Source organism: Ursus americanus, chromosome 34 (assembly GCF_024610735.1).
Source record: "Ursus americanus isolate L20-20 chromosome 34, mUrsAme1.1.p, whole genome shotgun sequence".
NCBI classification, from domain to species: Eukaryota; Metazoa; Chordata; class Mammalia; order Carnivora; family Ursidae; genus Ursus; species Ursus americanus.
In genome coordinates, this window is record NC_142160.1 from 24,011,258 (window position 1) to 24,031,135 (window position 19,878).

The following is a 19,878-nucleotide window of genomic DNA, read 5'->3' on the forward strand; positions in this document are numbered from 1 at the left end:
AAACAAAACAAATCACAGCAACACAGACTGGGGCAGAACTTGCAATCAGTAAAGTACTGGTTTTTTTTGTTTTTGTTTTTGTTTTTAAAAGGGAAACATACCATATTCAAATCTAGAACATTTTGGGTTAGCAGTCTATCATCCTGAACATATTTTTGGTAAATAATACTTATTTGATAAAACCTAGAACTGTCTTCAATGAGAGGGATCATTCCAACTGTAGTTTTGTTTTGTTTTGTTTTTGGGTTTTTTTTTTTTTTTGTTTTTTGGTTTTTTAAGTCAGTAGGCTAGTTTGGATATTCTAAGGCTTGAATGATGAGAGTCATAATTTGAGCAACTACCCTGAGCCAAGGAACTTGTGTATGGTATGGGCAGTATTAGGTACTCATATTCTAGTCATCCCACGATGGTAGACTTATTTCATCTGTATCCTAGTGTTGAGTGCCTGAGATTCAGAGAAGTCGCCTGACTTGGCCAGAGTTGCACAGCTCAGGAAGGGGCAGGGGCAGGATCCAAACTCAGGTCTGTCTGGCTTCAGGCTGCTTCTTGCTGTCTAACCAGCCAAGCCAGCTTTCTTTCAGGCTTCGCCATGGAAATGAACGCACTAGCACACAATTGCCAAAGAAGATAAGCATGTGGGGTGACTGCACTTATTAAAATTCTAGTTCCAATGGTAGTTGGAAATAAAAGTCCAGGAACTTGTATAGTTAAACAGTGGATGGTAAATGGCCATAATTATGAAGAATGAAAAAAAAAACCTAATTTATAATCCAGTCTTCCCTGCTATGCACATGTAATTATACTGTGTCCTTTCATCTGTGTGACATTGAAAAATGTTTACTGCTTTCACGTAAGGCAACGTATTGGTCCGTCACGTGTGTTTGAAGGCCCCTTGTGCTCACATAGACGCTAATTTCTGTTTTAAACTAAGAATGTGTGTAGAGTTACAAGGTAAACAGCCTTTCCCTTTTAATCACTTTGATTTAGCAAAGAACTTCCTGTAAATTTTGGAAAGCATTTCTTAAAATAATGTCAGATGTTTGGATACATTAAATTTTTATTAAAAACAACAACAACCAGAATACATTGTTTTCCCAGTGTCTTGGTTCTGGTAGATTCTTGGCATGGTTGCTATAATTCTTAACCAAGCTGTTATATTTGGTATGCCATATATGCCATGCATACTTTATTTAAAAAGGAAAATAAACTGTGAAATCTGGCGTGTGTAAAAATGCACTCTCTTTAAAACCCAGAGTTTTCTGCATGGAGAAATTGTACCCGAACCAAAGGATTCTGAAGGAACTTAGAGTAGAATCTTCCTCGTCTTTCAGAAAAGGGTGTTGCCAGGTAAAACCGCTGAGGTCGGCACGTGTCCAGCTGCTGTAAGACGTTCTGAGGTATTAGGAAGGGTAGTTGGATGGCATCACAGCATGGACTGGTTCCAAAATGAGCTCTTTGAGGAAATAAAAATGTCAGGAAGAGCAGAGGCTTCTAGAACGCAGGGTTAACTTAGGTCAGGTCGGGGGCTCTGCAGGCTGCCGCAGTCTGATGCATCCAGGGGTGACACAAGGGTTGACCTTGCACTTCTCCAGCTTTCTACAGAGAATAGAGTAAGCTCTCCGTTTCACTGAGGCTGCTCGAAGTGGGTTCCGTAAGGGCTCTGCAGAGCCACCAGCTTGGCCCCAGACCCTGAGGGTTCCCCCTGATGAGGAAGCATTTTTGGATGGTGAATCCTGTTCTTGGTGGTGTGACTGGGCTGGTACTCGTTCAGACTGATAGCAGGCCCAGGATATTCCCTTACAAGCCTTGCTAGGGTGCAGGATAATCTTTGGGGTTAGAGTTGGATATGCTTTTGCAGGGTCCAATATGGGATTTTAAACTTGGTTTTACAGAGAAGGGTCAAGTAATGTCCCAGGTAGTGGCCAATGGCAGAATGAATCTTCTTCCCAACCCAACATTGCCCCTCTTGGGGGAGAGGCTTGTCCTAGCAAGGTGACTGAGATGGTGGAAGTTGTTCTGCTACTGGTGTGCTGGGGAAAAGGCACTAGAGAGAAGGGGCATGTTTGGGTTCAAGAGCCTCCTTCCTGCCCCATCATCTGTGTTTGTCTCTGACGTGGGGCGCGCCTCGACTTCTCTCGAGAAAAGGCTTAGTCTAGATAAATATCTTTGAAGCTTTCTGTGTGAGAAACAGATCTGTGGCTCGGGAGCAGGACCCTGGGCAGTGGGAGGTGATGTCTCCCACCGTGGGGACGCGGGACCGTGAGGGGCAGGTGAAGTGGCAGCAATACACAGGAGAGGAAGGCATCACGGGGCTGGGGAGTGACCCCCTGAGCCAGACTCCTTGCAACACGGGACTCCGGTCCCAGAGTGGACTTGGCAGTTCCTCTGATGGCCGCCTACCTTCCAAGACATCCATGGTCCGTGACCAGACAGAACAAAGGCCTCGCTCATTTCCTGCTCTCGGCTGGGTTTGGGTAACTCACAGTTGAGTGTAGTCAGTTCCTGGGGATTATCAACCCCACCTATCTTTATTTTGCATTCTGGAATACATGGTATTGAGGGTTTCATTATCTTGTACCCTGAGCTCATTTAAATGCAAATGAGATTTATAAGGTACCTCTATTCAAGTGAAGATAATCTGTTTGATCTTCTCTGCTTAATTGGAACCATTAGTGGCTCTGACCTCCAGGCTTTGCAACAGGAGGCAGACACGCTGCCCAAGAAAGACCGCCTGGCTGTTGCGCTCTTAGCAAGCAGCAAGCATCGTCAATGTGAACAGGCTTCAGACTTTGTTTCTGAAGTAGTGCTCGGAGTGCCCCATAAAAACACGCTGCTCCAGGACAGATTGGGTGTTGACTTACTCTCTTCCCTTGTGGGTCAGCTTAACCTTGGACTTGCACTCCGAGGCCTGCTCTGCGGCTTTCTGATCTCTCTTTGCACTCCCCAGTAATTGTGGCCACCCCGTTTACATGCTTGAGGTCTCCCGCATGCATTGGCAGCAACTCCTCTTGCTTGAAGTCCTTCTCTTCCTGCTCCTCCTCCTTCCACCCCCTGCTTAGGTTCACCACCACCACCACCACCATCATCATCATCAGACAAGCTCAGGCCGACCCACGGCACTTGTTTCCTCTTGCTTGTTTTATGCATAATTTACTTTTCTAGAAATGTATTCGTGGTCTATATGTCATGGTTTCAGCCATGCTTGAGCAGAGCCAAGCAGCCTCCACAGGTAGGTTTGAGGTTCTTGCAAATTTGTCATCGTTATAAGTTAATCAAGTTATAGGTTTTAGGCTATTTGTCTCCTATCTGGACATGGTAGGTTCTAGTACTCTGGCTTCATAGACTTGGAAGAATCACTGGCTAGAGTGTTCTGGCAAAAACAAATCTAGGCACAAATCTGTATTGGCAGCAGTGAGCACATGGTCTTCTGTATTGAGATTTGTAACGCTGTGCCCATGTGAACTGAACGTTTGAGTCACTGGCAAGCCTCTCTGGTCTGAGAATTGTGGAACAGTGTCTTTACAAAGATGTCATTTCCTGTTACAAAGAGCTACCCTATGGATTTTGCGATATATACTTGTTGCAGTGAGCCAGAAGCCTAGACACACCCCCCCAGGAGAACAATAGACGGATTTTGGTGTCTCCGTGTGGTTGCTTAATCTTAATGCCCCTCAAACCACAAACTCAATCTTTTTTTTTTTTTCTTTTCCTGCTCTGCTCATAGCACTTTTAGGGGATTCCACAGAGAGAGGCCATATCATCCATCTTTTTGGATGTGCTCCCCATCCCATGTGAAGCCCCTGACATGGGAGCGGTTGAGCCCTGGGACACTTGTCAGCGGGCTCTGCTGATCAGATCACGTCCTCCTTAGAATCACTGAGTTTTAATTGTGCAATAGCTTTGGCTTTCCTTACACCTTCGAGTTTTGCCAAGAACTTTGTGTTTCCTGCTTTAACTTTCAGCTCATAGCTAAACTCCCTTTCGTAAAGTCAAACCAGAGCTTTAAAAGCCTCGCTGGCCATCCTCGGCCTTGGTTTTTAGGTGTTCGTCTTCAGCGAACAAATGAACAACGGTTTTCTTTGTCCAACGCCCACAGTGGTTTTTATCATCACAAGAATGAGAATAAACTAAGTCTAGCACCTTTTCCCCAGGAGCTTAAAATGTTTCGGGAGGCACTCACTGGGTGTCCACGTGTCTAACTGTAACCTTCACTATACTTCTGAGCAAATACGTGAGTTTTTGCAGCAAGCTTTGAAGTGCGTTGATTAGCCCAGTTACCAGTGAGAAACAGTAGATCCTACCTTGTTTTGTACACTCCACTCCCCTCCATTTTCGTTCTCTTACCGAGTACATCAAAGTCCTTCAATAGGACTCAAAGTTTAGACATCACTATTCTGAAACTCAAAATGCATTCAGCCCTTGGTATTGTGCAAGGCATTGTTGGCACAGAGGATGGCTAGACGTGCTCTCTCTGCCCTCCCGCAGCCTATAGTCCGGGATGCAGGGAAGTACACAGAAAAGAAATACAAGTTTAAAAAGGTGCAAACAAAGGCTGTGTGAATGAATGGAATTGAATGCTTGTAGAAATGGCTTTTGCGTGGACCTTCAAGAATGGTCAAGGCTCCTATAAGGAGAGCTTGCTGGGTAGAAGGGGATCGTAGGGCAAGAGATGGCATGTGGACAGAGCACATCCTTGGGAAGGGAAAGAGGAGTCTGAAGGATGGTGAAGCCACTTCTGGAATGAGCTCGGAGAAGGAAGCACCGGGACCTGGCTTACGTGTGGGGACATTTCTGCTCCAGGTGCACAGATGATACCACTGTCAAAGATAGGCTGACGGCCCAGAGATTCTGCGTTTTGGTTTCGGCTGTCTCACTCCATTCTTGGGTGACTTGGACACATCACATTGGCCATGTGGGTCAAGTGAGTCACCTATGAAATAGAAAAGGCAAATGGCAAGGGGTAGTTGGCGTAACAACCAACGTATATTAGATGCTCCACAAGTGTCAAATTAGGACAATGGGTGTTTAAGCCCCAGTGCTGAAATAAAGCAGGATTGCACCCAGCTCAAGCCTAAAGGGCGATGGAAAGCTCTTTGCACCCGCTGGGTTCTAGGCACCTACTGTCATGAGAACATAGGAATTTATCCTTTGATTTTTACCTAGTAGACATTTTCCAGAAGGTTCAAGAATTCTTTGCTTTGCTCTCTGATGAAGGTGAGCTGCTATACTGGCACCCTGGCCACCCTCCGGTCTCTAAAGTGGCACCATGCCACGCGGACGCCCAAGTTGGCAGTTCGCTACTTGAATTCTCCAAATGAGATAAGCTTTGCTTTTTTAGACAAACAGCTGCATCTTTCTTCCGTTCCTTTCGCTTCCTTTCCACTCAGCAGTTTTCCTTTTTGCTCCAGATAAATTGCTGCTAATTTAAATGTACTGCAGATCCTTGCCATTTTATGGCTGATTGCTTCTGAGTTATCAGAGGGAAATGTGTGCACGTTTGAATGTAAATAAATCTCAATGGATCGGAAGCCAGTGGTAAAGAAAGCACAGTGCTTGGCTGACCTTCACCTCCCCCGCCCCGTCCATCCCTTTGAAGAGGTCCATGAGCAGATCCGAAATCAGCAAGATGGAGTTTTAGGACACATCCTGGGTTTCTCTCTGCTTTCGACTTTACATCCCATTTCTGCCAGCACCTGCTTTATCCTTGTTCTTATTTAGATTAGCTGGTGCAAGCCGCAGTGGCAAAGTTTCTCTCAAGTTTTCTTTCTTTCTTGCTTGCTTTCTTTCTTTCTTTCTTTTTTTTTTTTTTTTTTTGATAAAAGAGCCGTTCTCACGATAACTACCATGCACCATCGGAATGCTGCAAATCCTTCAGAATGTCACATTGTCAAAATATCTATATTTCAGGCTCAGAAGCTAGACAGCTCGTTTGGCTGCTAAACCCACAAGATGTTCAGCCATTTGTTGTGGTCTAAAAACTTTCCCCCTCACTAGGGGAAAATAATGATCTATTGTTTGATAGCATTTTGTGGCCCCTTTCTTGAGTTTCCTGTAACATGAGTGGGCAGATTCAAGAGGTCCTGGGCAGTAAATTGGGGCCCTGATTAAATTTTACTATCAACTCCTTAGAAAGATGAAGCACCAGGTACATTTCCTTATAAAAGAGGCAAGTCTTGAAATCAGACTGGTTTTTCACTCTCTGGTGGCGGCATGTCTTTAGTGCGCCAACCGTTTGTGAAGATCAAGTGCATCGGAGAGGAGTCTGACTTGCCTTCCTGGAGGCAGAGGATAGAGGTAGTAGCAGTTTGAATGCAGACACGGCACATGGCTTATCACAGCAACAGCCTGGCTTTGCCTCACAAGGAAGACGTCGTGTGTGTTATTCTGCTTGGCTTTACTCCCCTCGTGGCGTGGGTGTGTGGCGCTGAGGTACGATTCCTGCAGAAGGATGCATCACAAAAGGCAAAGCAGAAGGAGGTTGAAGAGGGACACTTGACATCCGTTTAAGGAGGTGCAGTTGCAGCCTGAGTGAACGGCAGCCCAGAGAGCAAAGCAAATTATTTCCCAAACTGTAGGAACGAGCTTGGGTGGGCCTCAAGGAGAGGAAAATGGCAAATCGGAGCAAAGGAAGGGTGGCTTGGGGCCTGCTATAAACACGCTGACATGAGTGAACTCTGAAGAGTTCCTGTGCCATGAACCCATTGGAAGGAAGTAAGGCTCACTTTAACAGTTTAATCTGTTCTGGTATTGTTAGTATTTCGAAATCAAATGCTTTTCAAAATCGAAGGTGCAGAGAGAGCGGTATATTGAATCAACCAGTCTTTTGGTTTGGGAATGATGTCTTCTATTTGTATCACCCGATTCCTCCTGTTTTTATTGGCAAACTGGATATCCTAATGTTAATCCTATTGTTTCAGTGGGAAGGAATTTGAGACCCACCCTCTTAGAACCTCAAGGTGTTTGGTTAGGTACTTTGGCAAGCTTGTTCTACGGTCATAGTGCACTCTGGCTTACGCCCGCCTGGAGGCTGAACTTTGAGAAAAGAGACTGAAGTCAGGAAGGGGAGGGAGTCTTCATATCGGCACCACCGTGTGCCTCCTGCACGTTCAGTGCTCTGTGGGTGATTAAATCCATAAGTGATGTTTGGCGTCCGGACCGAGTGCTTTTCCTGAGACTTGGAAGGGCGGGAGAGAGAAGAGCCATGGAAATTAAGCTCTGTAGACTCTTCTAGTGTTGTTGTAAATGATGATACAGATTGGTGGTGGTAATTACAGCTCTGGAGGCAGATGACACCAGCGCTTGCAGACCAGACGCCAGGTTGAGGAAGATCCAGAGTCTTCCGAAGCTGAACTTGAACATGTCTTGGGGGTTTCTACCATGACGTCATCGATTTTGTCACTCAGGGATCTGAAGAAGCTTCGTGCAGATTACACGCACACAATTATATGTAATGAATCTCCCCTGTTCTCGCTGGGTTTTCCTAGTGAAGTTGGAGGGATCTCGTGCTCCCTGCAGTGACAGGGCAGGGTGGCCGCAGGAGTACAGAGCTTGTACTCCTGGGTCAGAATCTGAGCTCCCGCCCACGCTGGTTGGACCTCCAGCAAGCTGCTTTGCTCACAGGGCCTCAGTTTTCTCACCAGGAAAGTGGGTGCAATAATAGAAAGTACCTCATAGGGTTATTGTGAACTGAAGAGGGATAATTTGGACAAAGAGCTTAGAAGATTAGCTGTTATTTATTGTGCAGGTGATGTACTCATCTTTCTCCATCTGTGGGACAGTTAAGTCTCTGAGGTCAAGGAGCTCTGTTTTCTTTATTGTCGTATCATCTACTGTAGTGTCTGCTATTTGGTCACTGCTCAATTAACGTTTGTAGGATTAATTAATATTCAGTATTATATATTACATATATAATATATACATATACTATATGTCTTACATATGCAATATATATACAGGCAATATACCACATGTTGTATGCTACATATGTTATATAATAGATATTCCATCTATCTATGTGTGCATGTCGTGTCTGTGGTCTGATACATAAATGAATTTAGGCAATTAATTATTTAATATTAGGATTCCTGGAAAAGAATCTAAATCTCTGTGTGGTCCAGTATTTCACAGTTAAAGCTAGCCAGTTCTCCAATCTGGTTGCTGAGTAATGAATCCGTTATTTTAGAAATAATTTGATGAAATTAAGTGGGGAAAGAAAATCAGGATTCGGGTTGATATTTGCTGTTGAGTTCTGTTTTTTCTTCGCTGTACATAAAAGTTCTCCAGGGCTCATCTATATTGTGCACAGATTTCTCCTCCTTAAATGAAGATGCTAACATCTGAGATTGTTGTTGCAAGGAACTATGTGCAGAAATCCTTTGCACGCCTTTCCTGTATTTTCCGGGCCACGTAAAATCAGTTTGAAGTTTAAAACTAAGTGGCTTGACAACGAGATGCACGTCTTTCTCCCAATTTGTGTTCTGTGATTATTCCTTTATGTTTTAACGCATATTCCATGTTGTGTCTTAATTTTGATTACTTATTATGTTCTTTTTTAAAGTGATTATGCTTGTATGTTAATTTTCATTGATTTTTGTTTTGAGCATGACTTATGTTTTATTTTGTGTTTCTTTTAGGTTTTGTTTTGTTTCATAAGATCCCACTGGATGGGTAGCTGAGATAAAGGAAAAGACAGAGAAGGGGGCTGTGGTGCTTGTTGGTTGATGCTGCCTTGTAAGCTGGACTCTTGGGACGGGCGTTGGCTTCTCCCGGGAGGTGCCGCTTAGCTGGGTTTCTGGTAGATGTGGGTGGTGTTTGCAGGAGGTCCTGTGTGAAGCCTGCGGCTGTCGTGAGCTGTGTTTGGGGAGTACTGCTGCAGAGGCAGCTTCCAGGCTGCTAAGCAAACACTCAAGAAAACACCTTCAATTAACGCTTCCCTTTTTGTTCTCGCAATTGTTCAAATACGAAATTGAAATGGGATTCCATTGGATTACGCTTCTCTTCTGAAAGGAGTGCTCTTTGACCGTCCTGGAAATGTATTGATTCTTACTGTTTCTGTTCATTAAAGGTGAACTACAGAGTTAAAAAAAAAAAAAAAAATCTAAATTTAGGGACAGGTAGAAGAACACACTAAACAGCCTAATCTCCACGTAACACGTAGTTTAGCATTGTTTTCTGTCGATGTTTAACAAAGACTGAATTCAGAAAGTCTCTCTTTTCCATCTACAACAGAGCGACTGAGAAAGTTAAGGGCATCGCTGTGGGGCCTTGGTGAGGCCACTGAGAGGTTTTCTCTTTCACTGGCAATAAAGGTCCAGAGTCATGCAATCAACACTAATGATTTTTCTAAAGTTTGTTAGCAGGTGAAAAATAAAAGCAGCTCTGTGGTCGGGGGCTATAGATTTAGGTTAGGCGTAGTCAGTTTCAGAATAACTGCAAGAGTGAAATAGACACATATGGCGTGCATGTCCTTTTACTTGCCCCCTGCGATCCACCTGCTTTTTAGAAGTTTCCTAGTGAGAAGGCCGCAGTATCTCATGCTGTTCCCATGACAGAACTGCAGCTTTTCTACTCTGAAAAGGTCTGCGGGCAGAATGGCTGGCCTGCTGGGAGCAGGAGACCATATTCTAAGAAGGATAGTCCCCTACTACATAGTACACTACTGCTGGTTTTCATGGGCAGGAAGGCTCTTCCTGACCCCAGCAGCACAGAGGTAATGAGTATGCGCTTTATCAGGTCCAAGCTCATTGCCGAGAGGGTAGCCTGGGGGCTAGAGAAGCCGAGTCCCTGCCTTAGTCCTGTCAAGGACACCTGTTTCACTCGCTTGGCCCTTGTCGTGACCTTTGTCGGCTTTGCTCAGCCTGTGCCAGGCAGGATCCCTGTCCTGCAGACAGGTTCGGCTGCCCTCGCCCCACCTCACCTCACACTTTTCTCGTGAGGGAGATGGCGGAGCCAGGCCCGGGCATTTCGCTTCAAAGCACGATCAGCTCTGACAGTGAAGGCCTGCTCATAGACGCCATGGCTGGATTGGAAACTTACTGACGTTTGAAAAAAATTCTTTTTTTTTTTGGAAATAGTTACTCGAGTTTTGCAGTTCAGCTTTAAGGATTTATAGATTTTTAACTAGTCCAACATGTTTGGAAACATTGTTTTGCATCCTGTGTAACCGAGGCATTAATCTTAATAAACCAGGATCCATTCAGGCACCACTTGGTATAAAAGGATTATCCGTGATGACTTATTTTATACTGTATCTTTTACATTAGCCACTGACTATGTTATTGCTTGATACAGACACTTCACAGGGTCCTATGGATTACAGCATGGAACTTGGCGGCTTCATACCCCTGCCTCAGAGAGGGGCGGTGTCTCTGAAGCATACACAGGCCACTTGTTCTCAAACGTTTGCTTTCCAAAGACACATTTGAGTGGGAGAGCAGCTGGCCCTTGGTGTGGCGGGGGGGGTCTGAATATTCCCTGAATTCCCATTTTCTTGCTCACTGCTAAATGACAGTTGCTGTCACTGCTAGATTTTGATCTTTCCCAAAGTTGTTGATTTACAAAGAGGCCAGCTAATTAGAGAAATCTTGAGCCCTGAAAGGAAAAGGAAATTCATACTGAGAGCCGAGGCTATCAGTACCCCAAGCATTCTTAAATATCAGCCATTCAGTGCAGGTTTGTTTTTTTTTAAACCTTTTATACTTTATTCCATGGAACCAGAAAAAGGCAATGAATTGTCTAAGAACTATTTTATACGTTTCCCAGACCCAAAAGGAAAAAAAAAAAAAAAAAGAAAGAATATTAGTACTCAATAGCTAGAAGACTTGCAGGGTAGATTTTTGTTTTAAAATGGAGAGAAGTGGACAGATAAGGCAATTTAATATATCAAAGAGCAGTTGACATCTCCTAGGGAACGATGAAAACAGCAGGCTATTAGAAAATTGTTTCATATGGTTCTTGTGTTCCTTGCTTTTCATTTTTCTTTAATCCCCGAAGACCACAGTCAGTGACATATCTTCTCATTTCTATCCTCTAGACCACCCTCTTTCATCCTCTGCTTTTTTTATGTCCCCTACAAGACATCTTTTTACAGCTTCCTAATGACACGTAGCATGTATTTTTTTCAGCATTTGAAAAGGACAGGCAGCAGTTTTGCTGAAATCAAGTCCGTCGCCCCCCATCCAGGACCTGGCGTTTCGGTGTCAGGCAGGTGCCCTTTGTAAAGGGCATGCGCTGGGCGCGCAGACACCCAGCCCTGCAGAGCCAACTCCTGCCTCCCGGGAATGGGGCCCCAGTTTCCCAAATCTTCTGATTCTTTAAGAGAAACTTGAAACCTGGATTTTTTTTTTTTAAATGTGAAATGTCCCTATTTTTAAAAAGTTGGCTTGGTTATTTTTAAAACATTATATAGGCCAACAAAACATGTCTGTGGGCTGCCAGTTTGTTACTTTTGTCTTAAAGCAACATCATTGTTCTCTGTTTCCTACTATCTTTCCTTTGCAAACGCACTTTCCGGCATGGCCATTGAGAGCTTTTTTGCCACGGACTTTGGTGCCCCCGGGATCTGCCGCATGTCCCTTACCTTTGGGGCTCTCCTGTGACTTCCACTAGCTGGGGCCTTGGCTCTGTGCCCCTGCCTGGGACTGTCTTGTGGCAGTGTTCTCCCTCGTTCCCGACTGGCCCCACTTCTGAGTGGCGGGAGACAAGCTTAGCAAGTCCTTCCTCCTGTTTTGTCTGACATGGCCTTCCTCTCACCAGTGTCCCTTGTGCCTGGCCCACTTGGGGGTAGCCAGGTTCCATGGGAGAGCACTCTGGCCCCTTCATGGGTCCTTGACGTACCGGTGCAGCCACTGGTGGGTGGAAAACAGGCTTGCCACCTCAAGACGTGTGGTTCAGGCCCTGTATCTTGAATGGGATCCTGCGGAGACCCTCCGAGGCCGCTGAGACAGACCGAGGAACTCCCACTGGCATCCCCAGAGACACTGGTTTGAGGCCAAGGAAGGTGCATTTCCCGATGAGAGAAATTCCTGGGTGTTCAATCCTGGTCTCCCAGCCCAGACTCATTTCATTTTGACCCATCTAGTGTTCTTTCCAAAAGTAGGGGGCACCGGCAAGAAGGCAATAGTCTCAGCCCCACCCCGCCACACAGGGTGCAGAGGGGGTTGGCCTCTGCTTCCCACTCTTCTGAAGGACACCCAGAGTGGTTAGGGCTCGAGGCTCCCCCCAGACAGAGCAGAGGCCATGGTTGCCGGGCAGGTCGAGGAGCAAACAGCTCCAGGAGAACAAGGCAGGAATTGAGCACTCTGCCAGGCGCCCGGAGCGTGCGTGATGGAGGCGTGCCCGCTCCCTCTCTCCTTTTCTCTCGATCTGCTTGAAGTCCCTGACTTTTCTCCCTCTCTCACTAGCAATCTAAACTGACCCCACGACAAACAGGAGGTTTGTTTTCGTTTGCTTGCTTCGTTGCTTTGCACATGCTTTTGCTGTTGCTGTTCATTGCAAAATAGGACCAAACACGAACGGAGCCTGAACTAACCTCTCTTATGCCACCGTGGAGCGAATGCTGCACTCTTGCATTGTTCTGGTCCTTTCTGTCTAGCACTCCTCCTTGGTTTTCATCTAATCCCCCCACATAGCAGTAAATGCTCTTTTCACCTTGCCTTGTCCAGACCGGATGCTGAGGGAGAGCCACCGCAGAGACAGGACTCACATGATCCGGGGCCTTCACAGGGGGGCTGTGGCCAGCCACATGGGCTGTGCCCTTCCTGTCTAGCCAAGGTCAGGGGGGCCCCTGGGGTCCCGCAGACTGGACTCCACGGAAACTCGGGGAGAGGCCGCCATTTCATTAAGTGTGTTCTGCTGTGTTCACACATCTGCAGAGCCCTCGGTCCATGTCAAATTTATTCCAGGGCACCTGGGAAGGTTAAGGACTCTCCCGGACAGGGCAAGAATATAATTTTCGGCAGGGTGCTGCCAGACGGAATTAGGTGAACAGAACTCCCAACCCACAGAGTGACACGAGCACAGCTGTCACAGAAGGCGGCTTTCCACTCGGGTTAGTCCGTTCCCTTGCTTCAGTCGTCAGGGACGAGGGAACCCCCCGGGCATCTGATTCTGACAGTGAGATCACTCTGGGTTTCCTTAAGGCCAATGCTGCATTGGAGTTTTGGGATGGTCATTAGTGAGCACGCAAGATGGGGTGCTATTGACTGTGTCTTAGTTTTCACGGAAAAAACATGCCTGAGAAGCAAAGGAAAGAACGGAGATTTTCACCCCCTTTATTTTTCCATTTATGAATGGAGCATAATCAAAAATACAAAAGGAAGAGATACTGCTCACAAGGTTTAGGTGTATCAAATTGTCACGTTGTACTCTTTATCTTACAAATTTATTGGTTAATTACACCTCAATAAACCTGAAAAGGACAAAAAAAAAAGGAAAAAAGAAAAAACTAGCAAGAGATTCCAGAGAAAGACAAATCCTTGGATTTCATTCACTTCCTGTTCAAATCCATTTGCTGTAATCCATAGGCAGTCTGTGAATCATAAGCATGTCCTGTTTTCCCCCATAATGTTCCAGGTTTTAAAGTCATTTTTTTCACGTTTCCTGTAAATAATGGATAATCATTTTTATTTTATTTTTAAGTGCTGTTTTAACGATGTGGATAGACCATAAATGTACTTGCTGAATTCATTCATTTTTTTAACAAGCCAATAAAGTTTTATAATTCATCTCCATGTGTCTTGCATTCTGTGTAGGGCCCTGTATACCTCCCCTCCCTTCCTCAAACACATACCATCACTCTCTGTGGCATTGGCGGTGCTGAAGACGAAAGGTGTCAGAAGGAAGAGGGTGAGAAACACCACTGAGGGTTTGGGGGGAGTCCCAAACCCATGATAGATCCTGGAATACATCTTCTCTCCCCTAAAAGGGACTTTTAAAATTCCCAACATTGGGAATTCAGATACATTTATTGTTAACTGATTCTTGCATTGGATATTTTTCATTGGCTACAAAGCAGTCCTAGAAAACAAAAATTTAAGGGAATTAAAAAACAAACAAACAAAGTCCTTTGGTATTTTAAGAGCTTGGAATGACCCAGGTCCTAGCAAGAGGATACACTCAGTGCTCTGTCCCTCCATTCGAAGTGACTTGTAGCCAAATGAATATTATGATTTGTGCTTTCATGGGGGGGGGGCGGGGAGACAGATGGACATCGAGATAGGATGCCGTCAAACCATAACCATTAACTTGGAACCCACACTTCACAGTCCTCTTGTGTCTGTCCTCCAGGGTTGTCCCTCTTTTATTCTTTTCCTTTTAGGATAGGACCTAAAAAGCAAGGTTTGTAGGACCCCAGCTCAAATTCATTTGAGCCTGCTTTGACCTTCTGGGAACCTTGAAAGGGTTTTGCACCAAATTGAAGGCTAAGGACTGGAAAAACCAATCCAATGTGACCTGTTGTCTCATAGACCCAAGTATACTGATCTCTTCTGAGAGTCTGATTGGTGCTGGTGACTTGTGCTTTTTCGAAGTGCCCTTCTAAACAGGTTTCATTGGCCATTCGGAGGTTGCATAATAATTTGAGGCAGTAGGCACCGAACCCAGACTGTGCAGGTTGGAATCCCAGTTTTACTCACAAGCTAAATGACCTTGGGAACGATATGTCATGGCTCCATTCTTCATGAGATGACAATAATATCAATAGTACCTACCCCCACCCCCTACCCCGGGCTCTTATGAGCGTTCAGTAAGATTGCTTGTGGGGGGCACATGGTGTTGCTAATAAAATACTTTGAAGGACTTGGGTGTGCACTCATGCTTGAGTATCCCTCAGTAAATGCCCTGGATTCACAGACTCATTTTTATGTCTTGGCCATATGGTGACTGACTGTATGGGTGCAAATAGTTGGGTCACATGGAAGGGAAGTTCACTCACTGGGTCATTCTGGATGTGGTCCAGGCTGTGAAGCTGTCTCAGGATTTATAGTGATTCCCCTCCTAGATCTGTCACCCTGCCCAGGCAATTCCTGCACATGGATTCTTTTCAGATTCGATTTCGATAAAATAAGAGGGTAAACTTTGTTCAGACCTATATGATGGTAGTTCAGTGAGTTCAAATGATGTTCTATAGTTTGAGGATTCTGGAGGAAAAAGTGTTGAAGGTTATAGCCCCCAAAGGACCTACCTTCTTTTCTTCTCACTTTATTAATTCAGAATTTTTGATCATTTGAGAGGGGTCTACATTATCTTTAACTTTAAAATCATCCGTTGGAAAATCTTTGGCTACGAATAAAAATAAACAAATTGGCTGAGAGATGGTGTGAAAGAAAAGACTTGTTTCAAGTTCCCTCAAGCCTTAGAAACAAGTATTTGCAGGCAATGAGCTACAAATCACCAGATGACTCTTTTCTGCTTCCTGAGGTGGTTTCTCGTAGTAGCTGTGGTACGTAACGCGTGACCGGCCTTGCTGGGGTTACTTCGTGTTTGAGGCAATGTGGTCTCATTTCTTGAAAAACATTTTGTCATTTGGGTTTTGCTTTTCTTAAATCATTTTAAATAAGTAGTACTGAAGTCTGACCAGCACCTAATTTAAGGCTCTTTAGCTGTTGTCACCACCTTTTCTAACGCATTTTACAATGGGATTGACTACAATATCTAAATGGCAGGACTAGTTCCCAGTGTTGGTTTCTCACTGTATGGCCAGTACCGTGTTAAGTGCTTCGTGGATTAATTCGCGATCCTCTCAAAATTGGCCAATGTTAATATTGCTCCCATTTTAAATGCTAGTAAACTGAGGAACAGAGGGATTGAGGCAGTTGGCCCAGGTTACACCAGGATTCGAACTCCAGCAGGCTCGCTGGATAGCTGGAGATTGAAACAGCCACCCCCCAGGGACTCTTGAGGGTTGGGACTGAGGTGAGGCCAGCGAGGTGCCTGGGGCACGCGCCATTGACAAACTCTGAAGAAAAGCAGAATTGTGAGGTCAGCTTTGTCACCGGGGAGGCACCTGCCGCCCCAGGAAGCCTCCGGTGGTTTAAACGTGCCGTGGCCAAAGCCCTTGCAAATCTCGGCTTACAAGTAGTGAATCGGCACGTGCTTCCCAAATATTACTTTACGGAGCACAGAAGTCGCGTCAGGTATGGGTTCCTTGCTGATTCGCTAATGACGACCCAGCGCATGTTTGCTTAGTCCATTGTAACTGAAGACAGATTTGTCGGTTTCGATTGTTCTGGAAATGAATTTTCTCATGGCTCTTGAACCCGAGTCCTTCCAGCTCGTCGGGAGCAATCCTGACTCTCTGGGCAGTGCCGGCGAGGGAAGCCGCCTCGGTGGGGGTGGAGGTGGAGGGTGAGGCCGGACGGTTTGTCTGAGGACACCTCCTGCCACCGCGTAGACCACCCAGACACTGGAACAAGGTGGTGGAGAAGGCCCGAGCAGCTTCTTGCCTCGGAAACACAACAAGTCAGAGCAGCACGTGAGTAAGTCAGTCACGTTGGCATTCCTGTCCCCGAGGATCCCGTCTGGCAGCCAGTGACTGAAAGACACTGCCAAGGGCGTGCGCTGAGCTCCCAGTCATTCGGTCAAGGCCCATGTCACACAGCACAAGACGCTGGGGACCTGCGTTTACTGAATCAAAATCTCTGCTCAACCACAAGCTAATGAACAGTAAATTCTCCCCCTCTCTCCTTTTAAAATATTGACTGTGTTTCCCAAGAGGAAAGGAGAAGCCTCTTTTGCGTGTATTTGACACCCTTTCATTTCTTGTTAATAATTCTCATCATATGGTGTTTAGTCTTGCTGAATTGCTAAATAAAAATGCAGGCCGTGGCTGCTTGCTTTAAGGATTAGGCCCCAGCTTCAGGTAAGTTCATGCAGTTTCGCTAAAGACACTCGAGCCGGGATGGGAAGTAGAGTCACCAGCACTGCTTTATCTCGGGGGGGGCATGTTCTCGGTTTTTACGTGAACTAAGAGATTGCACATTTAGGGTGCTTTGCAAAGATGGCGCCCTTGACAGGTGTTCTCTCTGCACTCAGACTCACCCTCCTTCACTACACATGGTTGAATGTGCTACTTCTGGGGTGGTGGTGTGCTGGCTCCTTGGTGTGTTGGACCAGCCCAGTGACTAGCAGGTGTCGGGTGGAGGAGAGGGGTCGGCAGATGCCTGCCCCCTTCCCATGCGTGGAGCTTCATCCCTGACAGGGCTCATCCCTGCGCAGGCACGGTCCTGTAGGCAGACTCCACCTTTTCTCCTCTTCTCCATCTGTTCCCCTCAATTCTAGCGGAGGGGAAAGGCTTCCCACTGCGGTCAGTCTCCAGTGCCTCACTGTTTCTTCTTTGTCCCTCTAACCTGCTCGTTCCTCTCCACAGCGTTCCTACATCTCCCATTTAAACCGTTTGCGGTGAGTTCTTTTTCCTTGACATGACCCCAACTGAGACATATACTAAACTCTTCATTATCTTGTTTCATCTTACGTCAGGTCTATTCAAAATCCAGTAAATATTTTTTGTGTCAATTATAGGTCAGACAGTGAGCCGAGCACTGGGAAATACCACAATAAGAGGAACAGACGCCATCTTTGGCCTCATGGGCTGTGGTCTGATGGTAATATCTATAATATTGATGCCGCGATTATCCATACTTTACGCATAAGAAAACAAAGACTTAGAAAGTTAAGTAACTTGCCCAAAGTCACACAAATCAGATCCATCTGCCTATAAAATCCATGCTTCTGGCCCTGCTGCTCTGAGGCTGGTGGTTTTTCCCTTTGCCTCTTGGGGACCCCACAGCTACGGACTCTGAGCTACCCATCAGGCCTCTGCTCTTCATTCTAGTGGCTCTGATTCTTCTTTATCCAGTGTAAATTGGTGAAAAGTATCTCCACTTTTCTTACCTATTTTCTCTTTCCCTTTTCTCTCTTTTTTAAAATTATTATTCTCTTCTTTTTCTCTAGTTCCCTTTCCCAAGCCAAACCACACACGGAAATATGCTTTGACCTCTCTTTAATTTTCACACATTAAAAATTTAGAATCAGTTGGGTGGAGTATTTGCACAGGAGAGAGATTGTGTGTGTGTGTGTGTGTGTGTGTGTGTGTGTGTGTGTGTGTGGCAGAGAGAGATAGAGGTACCAGCAAGGAAAGACACAATTCTTTCTCTCTCTCTCTCTCTCTCTCTCTCTCTCACACACACACACACACACACACAGAGTATTGCATACTTTAAGCCCTGTTTGATTAAATAGGGATTTAATCCCAGTACATACACCATCTGTACCATTATTGCCTTCCCGGTGCACACCATGCTGTAATGTTCCCAACCAGCTCCTTTTAAAAACTGTCCATATTGTATTTTTTGCTTTTTGTTTTTACTTCCTTATAAATAGCAAGAAGTTTCGCTGAGAAGAAATGATTACAAATCCCAAAAGGTTGGTGTTCTGTTCTGAGCTCCAAGATGTAAGGATTGAGTGGATTTCAAACTTGGCAAAATTTCTGACTTGGCAAATGCTTCCATCCTTATTTATGACAGCTTGGAAACTTCCATTTTCCAGGGCTTATAAACGATGCTGCTGATTTTGTCTCTCTTTTCTATTTTGCTGTGAATTATGAAATAACCAGCCTGAAGGTTTCCTTTTAACATTAACCCTCATAGCAGAGTATGAGAGTATGTGTGTGTGTGTGACTGTGTTCTGTCTTTTCTTTGTTATGAGGCACATTGTACATATATCATATAGGCAGTGTTTTCTTTTCCTGCCTTTCCACGAAATGACAGTCGGAGATGTTGAGGTTTGGGGGGTTGAGAACGAGAGCCTTGTGGTCTCCATCGTGGTCACAAAGGGCTTCCCGGCCGTCCATCCTCTAAGGGACCACACGTCCCATCCCCAAATGGCGGTTGAACAGTTGGGATTCCGGAGCAGGACGGGTCACACAGACCGCCTGTGAGAGTTCTTCCTGGAGGTGTGAACGGGCTGTGTTTCAGGGGAACTCCGTGCCCATTTTCTTAATGGAAAATTGTCAAAATGGAAGAACAACTAAAAACTTGTCTCCCCCTTCTTCAGCCTTCCTCCCCCTCTTCCTGCCTTTTCTTTTTCTCTTTCTCTTAACTCCTTATCCGGTTCCTTAAACCTTGCTCATTTTAAGTTCTCTTTGTAAGTACTTTCTTCTTCAGATTCATGTAACCACACAGAAGTTGAGAGCCTCGATCATTGGGTAGAGTCGACAGATTTTGCCGAATATAGGCAGTAGGAATTTTCAAATGCAGAACGTGTCCTCTGAGAAGCAGATGCCAAGATGGGACGGAAGCTGCCAGGATTCTAATCAGGAGAAACTCTTGAGTGAGACAAAATGGGGAAGGAGCTAGGGAAGGCGGTGAGAGCATCAGGCTGTGGTGTAAGTAAGCCTCCCGTGAACGAGAGGGCGGGAGGTGAGGTCAAGTCCCCCGGACTCCATGCGCCTTACAGAAGGATGGTCAAGGCTGCTGGGGGATCTTGGAGCCAAGTCGGCCTTCAGGGGAGCTCCTTGGCTCCCAGGGTGGGTCTACCTTGGTATCCGGTGCCACACCCAGTCCTTGGTGCGTGCAGCCCACGGGGAGCATGGACCATGTGCAAGCGAGGGGATGGATTTCAGAGCACAGATGGATAGATAGGAAGATAATTTCAGCATGTCATGGGGCCCTTGGTCAGTTACGCCCCCCGAAGCTGAAGGTCTGCAAGGCACTCTTGGACAATAGGCGCCATCTTGTCTGACCGCCACATAACCGATGGACTTGATAGTTGTTGCTCGCCGTCTCCCCGCAAAGCATGCCAACCCATCTGACAGTGACCTGGACACTCCGCTAGATGGCTGTGGTCCAGTGCTCAAGAGAACCCTTGCTCCCCTAAATGACT

At 45.8% G+C, this 19,878-nt stretch overlaps 1 protein-coding gene across 3 annotated transcripts in view; it reads left to right on the plus strand.

Moving 5' to 3' along the window:
- NTRK2 (neurotrophic receptor tyrosine kinase 2) overlaps window positions 1-10,800 on the plus strand; it is a 130,198-nt gene extending 119,398 nt beyond the window's left edge. For all 3 annotated transcript variants that reach the window (XM_045780844.2, XM_045780845.2, XM_045780846.2), the window contains one exon: window positions 8,634-10,800. In XM_045780844.2, coding sequence (XP_045636800.1) covers window positions 8,634-8,671 — 38 coding nt within the window. In that variant the 3' untranslated portion in view covers window positions 8,672-10,800. The remainder of the gene's footprint in view (window positions 1-8,633) is intronic.
- The last annotated feature ends 9,078 nt before the right edge of the window (window positions 10,801-19,878 follow it).